The following is a 14,912-nucleotide window of genomic DNA, read 5'->3' as shown; positions in this document are numbered from 1 at the left end:
CACGTCAGTGTGGGCTGTCCCGGCGTGACATGGAAGGGGGCAGTTGCGGGCAGGGTGCATCTGTTGAGCCTCAGCTCTCCGAATATGGCACTTTTTGATACTTGAGGGCAGTCTTGTGCGCTTGAAGGTCGCATTCAGTACAATACAGGCGTGCGCCCGGTATGGCGCCCCGGGTCAATGCATGTGCTAGTTCCTTGACGCTTCAAAGTGACCCTGGGTTCATGATCATGTTTTCCTAGGCTGGGGATAAATTTAGAAGTGTTTTTTGTGTGTTCCGTTTAGGTGAGAAGAAATAATGCTCGCGTGTATGCTTCAGACGCAGCCTGGCGTTATAGAGGGGCATTCTAGAGGAGATGGTTCCCGATTGTAGCAGTGTTGAAAACACCCTGGCTCACAGAAGTTACGAAACATCCGGTGTGGCCATTGCAACTCAGTTGCATCTTATAATTTTGAGCGGATATGCTGTTTTAATAATACTATTCTTTCATTGTGCAGTTTTTGTCAATTATATGCAAGAATCCTGCCTTGCAATTGATTCTTATATAGATTATGTTTGTTACATATTCAGACGACGCTAAGAAAATGAGGGAAAGTGACTTTTAGAGGCTGAAACTAACCAACACTGACCACGGTACTGATCCTGAGGTTTTAGGAGTATGGCAATTTGTGTCGCCAGGGAACTTAATCCTTCGTTTTAGACATGCTTGTGGTGATAAGAACGCGAGGCTAAAAGAATGGGGCAACACAAAGGTCACGGAGGTACGTGGCCTTTGTGTCCATTGACTTTGTATCACGAGGCCCATGACACAATGGTTACGCTCCTCGAGAGTCGCGGAAGCGTCTGTAGAAATCTATAAGGGCCTGAAGAACGTCACTCTCGTGCATTTCCTTTATGCTAGCCGAACGTTGCCCTATCTTACTGAATGAAATTAGTGGAGTGTTTCGTTACAGTAAAAGCTGGGTAAAGGGATGAACTCAGATGGAAAAGTGGGTAGCGCGATGAAGAGAGCGACAACCGAGGAAACAGACACCAGGACTGGCGCTTACTTGCAGGTGTTGCGCATGTATGCTTCGTTTGTTATTGCCTTCCACGCGCCGAACACTTTTCGCCTAAAGAACAGCACTAGTGACTCGCACGTTTTGTTGGGAACGAAGTCAATGGTCACGTGTGTAAATAGCGCAGTTTGCCTAAGTGAGACTCATTCACTATCGCAAATAAGCCCAGATACCAGTCACATGTCTGTGCAAAAGGACGCGCTTGTGCCGCTACAATCAGCATCTGTATTTAGGTGCCGCCGTTGTTAAACGTTTTACACGCCACTGTGCATACCATTCAAATCTTCGTCGGACCCTGTTGAGGTGTTGTAGCAGCGCTCCTGGTGATTCGGAGGCGCTTGGCACTCGCTAAGACAGCCACCCTGGTTCCTTGAAGACCTCTTTATTGGCGTTGCAGAGACACCACGCTTACCCACAATAAAGGCCGGGCAACAAGTCTAGACTTGCGTCCAAGGGCGTGGTCAAATATTGGTGCATAGTCGGAAAGGTTCGCCTCTGCATGAAGAAAGCACTGACAATGGTACACAAAAATGGAAAGGTGTGGGTTGATGGCGTTTGAAGAATAGAGCTGTTAGTTTTCTCCTACGAATGTTGTGGTCTAGGTGGTAAGCGCAGAGGAACATCTGGTTTCAAATTCATCAATCGGAGTCATCCCGTCATTGCGTTCTTATTGCTGGCGTCCAGGCTCTGCTTCATTCGTCGCCGATAGCACATCAGCCTATAGCCGATAGCCGATGCGGTGTGTATCCCTTACCAGGGCTGCCTCGCGTAAGTGCCGTCTATGGTGTTTCTCATAACTTACTCCATACACACGGTTGTCTCCGGCCCTACAGTTTTGTCCTCTCACCTGCGTAGATGGCGTGGCCACGGGGTGCGCAACACAGTATATTACGACATTATTAACGCCCTAATCTTCACCCCTTTCCTTTCCTTTAACAAAGTGTACTGTGGGGCCAGTTGGTAAGGTACACTGTTACAACGAAAACGAACCACACCAAGTTCTTCGTTCAAACATTTTTTCTTTTTTTTTCGTTGTGTGGAGTAGCAGGCAAGAGACGTGTTACACCGCACTGAAACGGCGCGGAAGGGACCATGACACAAGAGGAAAAATGAAAACGACACTGCGCTGTGCCGCTCTCGTCTTCCCTCTTGTTTGATTGTCCCTTTCGCGCTGTTTTGATGCGGTTAGCCAATACCAACAGGCCCAGCGTTCTGTCCTGCTTACTGATACACCAGCCAACCTCAACTACCGTGCTCACACTGAAAATCTATCTCTATTCTCTCTCACGTTTGCTACGCAGCGACCATTAGTCATTTCTGTGTGTAACTCAGTTCTGCGCACATTAAAGAAAGGAAGTAGCCTATTTTAAATAATATTACTTCCTCTGAAATGTAACTGATTTCAGCGGTGAATTATAGCACCCTCAAAAGTAAGTGACCGATTACAAAAGTGTGATCGATTATTATCTTATTCACCTTCCCACTTTTATTAGCATAAGACTAATACACAAAGACTAGGATGAGCCGATGCGGCTTCTTTGATCTGGTGTCTGCTGCAATTCATACGGTGCTATTCTCCCCGGCAGGCGTTTTTCGAAATTTTCGTCGTATTTCTTCTATAATATAATCAATGGTTCGACGAAAGTTCGTCTGGTCAGGCATTGTATTAAACAAAAAGGAATGCGGTCACTGACCATGTCATGAAATTCAAACACGTTTCGGAACCTCGTACGGTTCCTTGATCACTGAGCGGGACAAGAAATTGTCGCGACTTATATACGCAACACGTGGCGCAAAGAGCATGCGTAGATGGGTGGCATGGTTCCTTTCACCCAGTTCATGGTAGCTGGTGTCGATTGGCTGATTAGAGATTCCATCAGCCGCCGAGATGAGACGTTCCTTCCCTTCGCGATGACAGTGGCGTGGTCCCAGTCAGTCGTATGAGTATGCTCTTGCACATGGTCGGCAATGGCGTTCGTCGTGCGATTATTATTTCTTACGTCACGTTTGTGGTCGTTAAGCCTTCTGAGGAACTTTTCTGTTACGCCAACGTAAACCTCGGGGCAATCAGCACATGGATCTGGTAGATGACACCTGGAAATGCTTCAATTGGCAGTTTATCTTTCACGTTCACGAGCTGGTTACAGAGCTTGCTGGTCGGGATGTGGGCAATGCGCATGTCACATTTTGAAAACACGCGCGATATTGCCTGGCTGATTCCCTGCACGTAAAGAATGGCTGCACGTGCCTGGAATGTCTTGTTGCTTTGTGTTTCCGGCTGTAAGATCCGCTTCTCAATATTGTAGACAAAGCGACTAGGGTAACCGTTATAAGTCAGTTCTCGGTGAATCGTCCTCAGCTCGTTTTGCAATGAATTTTCATCTGAGCATATGCGTACGGCACGCGTTATTAAGGACGATACCACCGACATCTTGTGGCCAGCCGGATGACAAGACATAAAATTGAGGTAGCGACCTGTATGCGTATACGCTTCCTATAGACCGAGAATGTGAGGGAGCCCTCATCCCTGCGAACCAGTACATCCAGGAATGGCAAAGAGCCGTCTTTCTCAGGCTCAAGGGTGAACTGTATATGCGCATTCTGGGCGTTTAGGCTGTCCAGGAAGCGTGAGACGTCTTGTTTCTTCAAAATGCAGAATCAGTCGTCTACGTAGCGGTAGAAGACTTTGGGTGCAGGATTGAAGCTGGCTAGTACTTTTTCATCCAGGGCTTCCATTACTAAATTGGCCGTTGTAACTGATACTGACGCTCCCATTGACGTGCCTTGTATCTGCTGATAGAAACTGCCGCCGTAGGAAAAATAAGTGTTGCCAAGGCAAAATCTCATCAGCTCGCAAAGTTCCAGAACGTCGAAGGGTATTTCTTCTGCGTTTCCTAGTGAAAATGGAATCCGGGACGCTGAAGACTGCCCGGGTGTAAGCGCTGGATGGCAGGGCGGAGTTGTAGTGACGGACGATGAACTTGAGCACCAGCTCGCAGTTACGCAAAGCGCCACGCTTCGTTGTTCGCACTCAGTGGGGACAAAGTTTAAGCTCACTAACCATGACATTATGTTGTGCCGTCCTGAAGAAATGCGAACAGCCGAATGCAGGACGCCCAGGCTTGCATTAGACTATTCGCATTTCTTCAGGACGGCACTCAGGCTTGCATGTCCGGACGTCCTCGCGCGCGCGGTTTTTCCAAAACTCGACTATTGGCTCTCTATCGCGAAGGAATATTCCACGCTGGCACTAGTGTTTTCCACAAAGTTCAGGTTCTCTAAGTTATACCGGTGCTGATTACCATGAATCGACTGCTGAAAAAAATAATTGGATTACCGAGAACGTTACCCCTTTAAAAAGTAATCAGTGCATTACAAAATTCGCGTAAAATGTAATTTATTACAAGTAATCAGTTACTTGTAAAGTGTGTACAGCTCTGGTGTAGCTACACGAATGAAGTAAACATGGTGTGTGCGACTGGAGGTGCCCAGTCGCTCAATTCCTCTCGTTTTTCTAGGTAAATCTTCCTTTTCTATACTAAACGTCGTAAATCACGCGAGTCAGTCTACACGCTTAGCATGTTTGTGGGCACATGTCGTCCTCAACAAAGAAGGCGCCTGAAGAGATGACTGTCGCTATGTCAGAAAGAAAGCGCGACGCCAAATGTCACGCCGGGCTCTGTGACGTTCGCCTTTTTCGCAAACAGCGAGTGTAGGGCGACAGTGCCGCGATAAATAGCGCAAGTTGAAGCGACAGTCCGAACAGCGTGGGCTTCCCTCGCATATACCGGCAGATAATCAGAGCTCTTTCAGCGCGTCGGAACGTGGAATTAACGTGCTCCTGAAGAGCGGCAGGGGCAATCAGGCAGCGCGTGCGCCGCGCGCATTCACTCGACGCCAGTAAACCGGGGGTCGCGCAAACAAACACTCACGGCGAGGCGCGCGCTTACGGCTTCCCCGAGTGGGGGCCCCGTGGCGCTGCCGTCGGCCGGCAGAGGCGGCGGCGCGCGCTCCGTGTTTCTCCAGTCTGGGCCGCGGGCCGTCGGCAAGAGTTCGCGGCGCGCCATGGCCGAGCTGCAACGTGCATCCTCGCCGCCTCTGGTCGAGCGCGCGCCTCCCGTCCAGGTCTCGGCCAGCAGCGTCCAGGGTGAGTACGCGCACTGTGTACCCTGCAAGCGCCACGGTGAACGCTCACTGATCCACCCCTTTCTCCCAAACCGACTCAACCGGTGGCTGTCTTCAAACTTTTTGCCAACTTTTGCCAACTCGGTGTGGCTGTCACTTGATAAGAGTTTGAAAATGGTCTCACTGCGGACCTGATCATGCGGCATTGTATTGTTACTAGAGCAAAGAGTATAAAACAGCAACGGAGTAAGCGAGGACAGGGTCATGTGAAGGCGTGTAATACTAACAGTAATGAAACTAAATATTTCGCGCTTTCGTTTACCGATTCGCGCGGATATTGTGCCCAGAACCTCAGGCAGCTAGGTATCAGGATGCAAGTATTGAATGTACACAGCAGAGCTTAAAAGCGAATTCTTTTCAAATGTGCAACTGTGGCTCGTCTCGAACAGATGGCAGTAAGCGAACACTTGTGGTGAGTGTATTCTTGTACTTTCTACTTGCTTTTTTTTTCATGCGCTGTTTTTAATAATGACCATCGCGCTATATTTTATACCTTCGTCACTGCCGAAAAAAAAGAGAGTAAAGAATTGGAAAGAACCAAGTACTAAACGTTATAATAGGTGTTACTTGCAGCGTTGGAACTTTGTAAACCCGCAAAATCAGCAATACATTCGTCAAGAATCTCATCTATGTTCGCTCGAGCAGGGTAAGATACAAAATAATTCGCAAGCTTTCATTATGGCCGAAAACTGTTGCTAAATGGCACTATAGTACCTAGAAAAGATAGCAAGAGCTGCCAAGCGAACGAATTACAAGACGACTACGGCCGTTTTCTGACACCCTGCGAGAGAAGCGCGGCAAAATATTTTTGCGAAGTTGTAAACAATTGTTACAAGTCGTCGTGGTTAATGGCTTTATTGGAAATACTCTTTTGTGAATATTCCTCGCGGCCTGAGATTCATGCACTGCAATTGTAACACTACCTGCGCTTTTCGATGAAACATTCTACCTCGAAAATATTCGTATTCTCATTGCCATCATTTTTAAGAGTGTGCAGTGCATTTGTGAAATCCGCACTGCGTGCTTGGCGTGCATGATTTAGTTGCAAAGAAACGGCACATAAATAAAAAAAACTGGAACCTTCAGTTTTTTTTTGTCTAGCGAGCTTTAACGTTGGTCGGAGCATTATAAAATCGAAGGCAGCAAACTAATACTTCAGTGTGAGCAAGTCAGGAGTGCAATAGCAAGAGCACGCCGTTCATGATGTCCTCCCCCAAAGGACAGAAAAATAAAGAAATCGGCTGCACTGATTTGCCTTGCGTAACTTCTTAGCTGACGGAGGAGGCGCTGTGGTCAAACTTCATTGTCCGTGGCGCCATGCAGAGGCCAATCCACTCAAAGGGCTACAAAACAGCCACCTAGGAAATTGTTGCTTTCGTTGAGAAAATTGCCTGCAGCGTAGGCTGGCTGCGCTACAGACAGTTCATCATACGTCGCGTCTTCATTTCTACGAATGCCGGGCGCAGCAAAGACGGTCCGTCGACAAAACCACGCCGTATGAATCGTCGTAGCCACTTCTCAGCATGGTATTCAAGGTTTTATTTAGCAGCGTTTTCGTGATCGCTGGCTGGACGACAGAGTGGTTCGGCGTCCTACTCCTTGCTCGGTGCTTTGAGCAGGTTGCTCGGTGTTCGAAGGGCGGACGAGCTGTCTGATAAGAGACACGAGAAAGGGCCCACCCGTGTGTGAAACCCACCCTTTGTGACTGTGGCCCGTCGGTGCTGTGTAACGCTGCGCTTTAGACTAACGGCCGCTTTTAATGACGGCGATGGCATTGCGAGCGCCACCTGCGGACTGCCCGCCCGTGGGCGAAGGTGGGTAGCGAAGTCCTTCCGTTCCTGCAGCAGGCTGACCCTGGATGATGACCCAGAGAATGCAACCAAGGGCGCAGCATCACGTTTCGTGGCAATGAAAGAGATTGCGGAACGCGGAGCGGCTTCGTATTTGGGGCGCACATGTCAGAGAATTCAGCTGCAGCTTTACGTTCGGCAAAAGGGAGGCCGAGCGTTGCGCAGAGGCCGAGCACCGCCGGCAGCCCGCTCTGTCCCGCCGCGCATGAGCTCGTTGAAAGAACGCGGGGGCCGTTTTATTTCCTTTTTGCCGTTTGTGGGCAGCCCTTCAGAGTGAATTCATAAACGCGTCGCATGCTCTTGTCACGCTCTCCTTCTCGCTCAGTGGTGCGAGCTGTAATGCACGAGATGAATATTGAAACTGAGCGATCGACGTTATGCGCCGCTAAGCACCACAGCCTTGTTTTCTGCGAGAGTACTACGCAGCAGACAGGGCTGCCACCCATGTCGGATCGCGAGTTTCAAAAGTGAGTTTGTCTGAATTGCGGCACCTCTGCGGTTCGTATCGTATCAACGGTGCATTTCCATTCCCCCGCTTCCGGCGAGCGGCTATATACGCCGAAGGCTGGCGCGGTGACAGCACACAGGAAGCTGTCGCCCCGCTGCCATCGGGCGCAGTGAGGGAATCTCAGCGCTAGTCTGTCACTCCGTGCGACCGTTCGCGACAAAGCTGCCAAGAGGTACTGGCGGCTACTTGGAACGACCGGCATCGCGTTACTTGTGGGAACGTGCAATTATTGCTTCGCGCGGCCGGGCTCCTTACCGCTAGTCAAGTCACGAAAGGGCGGCGTTACCATGACCTTGGCGCAACTCGTCCCTGAAATTCGCGCAGCAGCCCTTTTAGACTCGATGTCGAGCGATTTTCGTGTAACAAGGTTTACCTCATCGTCATGCATATCACTTGCACATCTCCGAAACCTTTAGGCTTTTTCAGAACGGGACTTCACAATATACAGAAGACCGACCAAATGGAACGAAGTAACCAGAGTGCAATAAAAAAAAATATTTTAATGCATAATCACTCTGGCTGAGGGTTTGCCGCTGTCAGTGTTTAGCGTCGAGTTAATGATTCATGCGGATTGCGTTATTCCTTGGTCGTGCTGAAGCTGCTGTTTTTAGCTCGTAGATGCTTCTGCTAGAATATTTTCCTTGCTTAGTCAAATCTGCTTCAGCTCGGTTCTGCATACAGCCACTGACCCCTTGGCATAACATTCTCGCGGAAAGGAGAAAAGACAACCTTCTCGTGCAAGCCTTGTAGTGTTTTACAGCGATAGCTGTTAGGCGCCCGTCCCTGGCTTGCGTGTCGTTGTCGTCCGCCGTCGTCGGCGTCGGCGTAACCGGTGGGTGCGTTGACCGGTTGACCGGTTGTGCCGGCCAACCTGGGCCGTGTAAACCTACGGGTAGCTCTGTTTGGAACAGCCGCCTGCCAGTGCAGGGGTGCATCACTTGACCACTACACCAGAGCCCCGGAAAATATCCCCAAACCTAAATGCCTAAACAGCTATCGCTGAATCATGCGTTACACAGTCGTAGCCGTCCTGTGAGTTTTTTTCGTTATCTTGCAGTCTTTTTCTAGGTGCAGTAACGAAATACTCAGGTACACCACGAGGGAATAACTGAACATGTAATAAATATATATAAGCACATTCTCGCTTGCCAAGAACAAAAGGTAGCGGTCCATATAATTACTCCTTCTTCCTTATCACCAAGCGCATTCAGTAATGCGCCATTGAAATTTTAGGAAGATTTTCTTCAGCGCTGAAGAAAATCTTCTAAAATTTCAATGGCGCATTACTGAATTGTGCGCTAGGTCGTCATAGGAAGAAGGTGAACATCGTATATGGACCGCTACCTTTTCGGCCAGTGAAGTTGTGAGCCGAACATGCAAACCCATCTCTCATTTTTCCCCTCGTTTTTTTTCTTCGCAAATGCATTTATTAAGGTGCAGCAGGTCAGCTATATCTATTGGTTTTCAGGGCAAATGTTTTACTTTTTTCATATAAAATTATGCAGTGGCATCTTTAAACTTTTGCCGAGCCGAAACTTTTTGAGTTCCCAGATATATATTTTTTACTAAGCGAAGTAAAAGAAATTGGCGAAAATAAAAAGAAATACAACAGGTTGCAGCCAAATTTTTTTAGACGCTTTCTCAGTACAATATAAAAGTATTAAAAAAATGACATCGAAGATACACCTTCTGAGCCTATGCAGTCAGCCTTAATAAAGATAGCAATAAGGGAGTAATTACTCAATAGCACCCATCCAAGCGCAGAGTTATTACAATTATACTCTGCCTTGGGGGATTCCCATAAACATTGTACCAATAAATATAGCTCTGTATGAAAAACAAGGTCCTCTTTATATCTGACGATATTAGAAAAGATGGAACGAAAACCAAGTGTAGCTTAAGGAGCAGATCACGATTTTTAGAATTCAGTATAACAAGGCCAGTAAGGAAATTGCGGTGACCATACTTAGCAGCACAACGCATAAACCTCCAAAATTCCTTCTTAACAGTATTTTTTCTTTTTATTTGTCATGCCCACAATACTCTCCGTTTGATGAGCGCGCTCTGAATGCGTGAAAGAAGGCGCTGTACGACCTGGAGACCGCTACCTGACTTTCTAACTCGTTTATAAGATTTATTTAAGTTAAATACATTCTTGACGCTAAAGCACTTACAACAATTGAAGGGAATAAATGACGCATAAACGCGTGCCGGAACCCTGAGCGTCCACAAAATCGGCGATGGACCTGAGCGGTGCAGCCGTTGTGGCGCACTGCTTGTCAAACCTTAGATTTAATTTCTTGTAGATCAGAGGAGCAGCATACCACTGTGTTGTTCTGAAAAACAAAAAAGTGTTATATTTACATAAACTGCGCCGCAGCAGTGGAGTTGTTTACACAAAATAAAGAGCAAAATCTATAATACGAATATTTATTCCATTCCGCCTGAGGGCTTGATCAATAAAATGGTTTTATGCAATACACCCCGCGAGATTTCCAGACTGACAACGCTGTTAACTTAAGTGAGAAATCCTGTTTCGGGTGTTGTAACATCATCATCGCCGCTGCGAGTTGGTTGTTGAGGTGGAAGTGTGTATACAACAAATAGCAGCGCGCGCTTCTCGTACGTCATCGAGTTCACTTTCGAATACGCAGCAAGCGCCTAGAGCCAACTGTAGGGCCATCACCGCGCCAGGCGCGGCCCACGTGGCTCGCACAGTCGTCGACTATAGGGTGACGTCTAATCGCCTCGTTGTTGCGTAAGCGTTCGGAAAGTCACTGACCGTAGATTTTACAGTGCGGCGAGCTCTGCGAGAAGCGTTACTCTATACCTAGAGCAGAAGTTCAGTGTCGGTCGTCGAAACGAAGAAGGCGGCCAGCCGTTACGAAACGTCGCTTAAAGGCGGAGGCAAACGTGGGCTCCTCCCCAACACTGTCCGCGATCAGACTGCTATGAGTTCGACGGGGGCACAGCCCTATATACGACCGCCTCACGAACCAACCACGGGGGCACCTATAGAGACAGATCCTGTGAGCGTTCACACTCATTCTTGGACACCGTGGGACAAACACGTGTGTTTGCACGACGCGAGCAGCGACGATGTGGGACGCCTGGAGTGAGCGCCGGCAACTAGAAATTTTCGGGGCACCGAGTGGCAAGCACATATATATACTACAACGTCCGTCAAATAGAGCCGAGGCGATTGTTTGTCCAGAGTCGGAAACTGCATGGGATGATGCCATAAAAACAAAAACTAGTGCTTCAGTGAAATGCGATCTAGCTCAGTTTTCAATACCTTGTACGTGCGACCGCTTTTCACAGCTGCCCCTTAAGGGGAAATCGTGTGCCATTTACAGTAGCACCCACTCCTCAACACGACGGCGCCGTCATCTTGCGGCGCTTTCTTTGGGAGATCAACAGATCTACGCAGTTTTTTTTCCCTTATCTCACCGCCTCTCTTCACCCATCATGGTCAAAGAAACTCTCCTATACTCCTGAAAGGTCGCTTCCATGATCGTTAAACTGACCTCTCTTTCTTCTTGAAGATTGGATTTCTACTGATCTTGTTTGCACAATCCGCGTGAGAAAACTGTTTTCGACGTATTCAAACGCCTTTGTTGCAACAAGCAATAGAGATGAAATTAACGAATGAGCTCACTCAATTACCTATTTGAGTGAGCTCCTTCAACCTTGTCTGTGGTCATGCTCAATCTATGGTGGTGGTGGTGGTAAAATATTTATTAATTATAGAGAGAGGTGTTGGGGTCCGTGACCTGAAGGGTCACGCCCTTACAACCACTAGGTGGGGATGCCTAGTCAGGCGCCCCATTGGCGGTTGCCGCAGCCCGGGCACGCTGCGTTAAGGCCCATTGGGCCTGGAGGGTGCAGCAGCCGGACAGGGTCGCCTCCCAGTCCTCTCGGGTGGGGTTTGGGATAGGGGGTAGGGATGGGTTCTGCTGGCAGGCCCACACCATGTGGTAGGTGTCCGACACCTCCCCACAGTGAGAGCACCGCCCGTCGAATTGAGGATTGAAATGCTTTAGAGTTGCCGGGCACAGCATCGTGTTAGTGAGCAGGCGCAGGAGTACCCGCTCGTTGGCCTTCCCCAGCCCTTTGCAAGGAGTGGGAAGAGTTTGGTGGGTGGATTTGTAGTAATCGCATATTTCCTTAAAAGTGTAAACCGGATTGAAATCGGAGTCCTGGTCATCGTCGGGTCCCGAGGGAAACGCCCGGAGAGAGAGCGCGCGGGCGGCGGCGTCGGCTGCTTCGTTTCCGTGGAGGCCTTGGTGACCTGGAGCCCAAATAATAGATCGGTGCGCAGGATCGGAGTCTCGGCTACAATTTTGATAGATGCGATAAGCCAGGGGAGTAGCCCACCCTTGCTCGACGTTTCGACAAGCCCCTCGCGAGTCGGTGATTATGTATTTGGAGGAGGAGTCGGAGGCTGCCAGGGCGATGGCGACCTCTTCTGCGTGAATTGCTGACTGGGCCTTGAAAGTAAGGGCGTCTACTGTTTTGCCCTCGTGGACGACCGCGGCCGTGTACCATCCCTTGGGGTCCGGGCCGGAGGCGTCCACGTAGAAGACTCCTGGTTTATTCCCAAAATGGCGGTCCAAGGCTTCCGCCCGCGCCTGGCGCCTGCCATTATGGTCCTCTTTGGACATGTTGGTGGGGAGAGGCCGCACGTGGAGGGCGCGTCTCCAGTGTACGGGAAGGCGGCATCTCTCCTCTGTGAATTGGGTGTGCTGGATGTGAAGTCGGGCTAGAAGGCGGCGACCCGACCCTGTCTTTGTGAGACGAGTGTATTGGTTGGTGAGCTGGGCCTCCCGAAGCTCCCTGAAAGTGTTCACCATCCCCAGTCCCATGAGGTGGCTGGTAGAGGTAGAGACCGGGAGGTCCAGCGCGCGTTTCATGATTTTGCGGAGGATGACCTCGAGAGCATCCTCTTCCTGTTTCCGCAAAAACGCCTCCATACCGGAGCTCATAAGCGTCTTTTGGCATAAACTGGTTGACTAGGCGGCGCAACTCGCGCGCATTACAGCCTGGCTTACCCCTACCAGGGCCCTGCACATCAGCGACCGTATCGAGCACGCAGTTGAAATCTCCCATCACAACGTTACGTCCTCCAAGAAAATACACATCTATATCTTTAAAGAATGAGTTTACCAAATTAGAATGCGCAGGTGCATAGATGCAAGTTCTCAGACGAAGTGCGTTAATCGTGCAGTCGAACGCCAGCACGCGTCCAACCGCATCGTAGGTAACATGATGGCCTCGCAGGAGTATGCGGTTCAAAGCAAGAACGCCAATGCCGCCGCTAGAACGCGTGCTGGCGTTCGAAAAGAGTTCCCGGGTTCGAACCCGACCGCGGCGGCTGCGTTTTTATGGAGGAAAAACGCTAAGGCGCACGTGTGCTGTGCGATGTCAGCGCACGTTAAAGATCCCCAGGTGGTCGAAATTATTCCGGAGCCCTCCACTACGGGACCTCTATCTTCCTTTCTTCTTTCACTCCCTCCTTTATCCCTTCCCTTACGGCGCGGTTCAGGTGTCCGACAATATATGTGACAGATACTGCGCCATTTCCTTTCCCTAAAAACCAATTGTTATTATTATTATTACTTTTATGAGCCACCACGCAGGCTACCTTGGTAGTGTGTCGTCCATGGGCAAACAGCACACATTTTCTCAGTATTAAAGAGATTTCTAGCGCGCTTTGCCATGCTTGCGCGCTCTTGCATTAAGGAATCATGACTTGTGATGCTGGTTATTATATGCTCTAGAGCATAAAAATTTTCCGCCATATTGGCTTGGAAAACTTTGAGTTATGGCTAATAGCAACTTGCGCATATTGTTAGTCTTTCTTGCTAGACTAAGCAGGCAAAGCTTACGTTGGACGGAATATCTGACCAGTTCGTCTCCTTATTCATGAATTCAAGGAGAGGGTGTGTAAATGGACGATATGTATACTAATTGCCGCGCCATTGTGCAGGGCGCCCTCAAAAAACAAACAAAAAAAAGATATATGCGTTTCCGCGCCGAGGTGGCATGTTCATCAAGCAATGAACGATGAGGCCTGTTGCTGCAGTGCGGAAGCCTTGCTTCACTGTAGACAGGCGCAGAGGTGGGAAAATGCCCTAATTTTTACTTTTTCTTCCTTACCCTCAGTAACAGACGTATTTAAACTCGAGTTATCTGATGTAGTCAGCAGCTTCTGGCGATATTACTGAGTAATGAACATTAAAAATTGAAACATTCTCTTATGCAACCCGCCGCGGTGGCTCAGTGGTTAGGGCGCTCGACTACTGATCCGGAGTTCCCGGGTTCGAACCCGACCGCGGCGGCTGCGTTTTTATGGAGGAAAAACGCTAAGGCGCCCGTGTGCTGTGCGATGTCAGTGCACGTTAAAGATCCCCAGGTGGTCGAAATTATTCCGGAGCCCTCCACTACGGCGGCACCGTCAAAATTTTGGCGAACCTTCCTGATTCAGCGTACCAGTGCCTTCTAGAATACATTAATGTGACCTGGACGGGGGAAACCCCACTCCCCATTAACTGGAAGACGGCCCTTGTCACCTTCCTCCCGAAGGCCGGGAAACCAATCGACACGGACAACCTCCGCCCCATCTCTCTCACCTCGTGTGTGGGCAAATTGATGGAGACGATGGTACGGGATCGGCTGTCCGAATACCTCGAACAACACAACACCTTCGCGGACACCATGTTTGGATTTCGCCCACACAGATCCGCACAGGATGTCCTGCTCCAACTCGACCGCGAAATCTTGAACCCCATCACATACCCCCAAAACGACAAAATTGTCCTCGCGCTCGACCTGAAAGGAGCGTTCGACAATGTAACTCACGAGGTCATACTCACACACTTGAGTCAAACTCACTGCGGCATCAATACCTTCAATTACGTGAAGCAATTTCTCACGGACAGACTATCATACATCAAAATACAGGACCAAGAGCATGGACCTTTCCTGCTCGGCACGAGGGGGACTCCACAAGGCGCGGTGCTGTCCCCTCTGCTATTCAACATAGCCATGATGCGCCTACCTGCCCTGCTGGGTGCCGTCGAAGGGGTCCAACACGCGTTGTACGCCGACGACATCACCCTCTGGGCTACGCAAGGATGCCTAGGGGACATGGAGACCAGCCTGCAAACGGCCGCCAGCATAGTGGACCGCTATGCCCGGGACTCTGTGGTCTGCAATGCTCCCCGCAGAAATCGGAATTGGTGCATCTGCGCCCCTCGCGCACATGCTCGACACAAATCAATCTCAATCTATGCGGCAACATAGCGGCGACC

The 14,912-nt window shown here is 49.5% G+C and overlaps 1 protein-coding gene across 1 annotated transcript in view; it reads left to right on the top strand.

Annotated features, from left to right (window-relative positions):
* The first annotated feature begins 4,997 nt into the window (after window positions 1-4,997).
* Window positions 4,998-14,912, top strand: part of LOC144114146 (synaptotagmin-15-like) — a 215,223-nt gene continuing 205,308 nt past the window's right edge. The window contains exon 1 of the mRNA XM_077647664.1: window positions 4,998-5,203. Within this exon, the coding sequence (XP_077503790.1) occupies window positions 5,122-5,203 (82 nt within the window). The 5' untranslated portion in view covers window positions 4,998-5,121. The remainder of the gene's footprint in view (window positions 5,204-14,912) is intronic.

The sequence above is a fragment of the Amblyomma americanum genome, chromosome 1 (genome assembly GCF_052857255.1).
Source record: "Amblyomma americanum isolate KBUSLIRL-KWMA chromosome 1, ASM5285725v1, whole genome shotgun sequence".
Classification (NCBI taxonomy): Eukaryota; Metazoa; Arthropoda; class Arachnida; order Ixodida; family Ixodidae; genus Amblyomma; species Amblyomma americanum.
The sequence above is the reverse complement of the archived record's forward strand: the minus strand, read 5'-3'. Positions and strand labels throughout refer to the sequence as shown.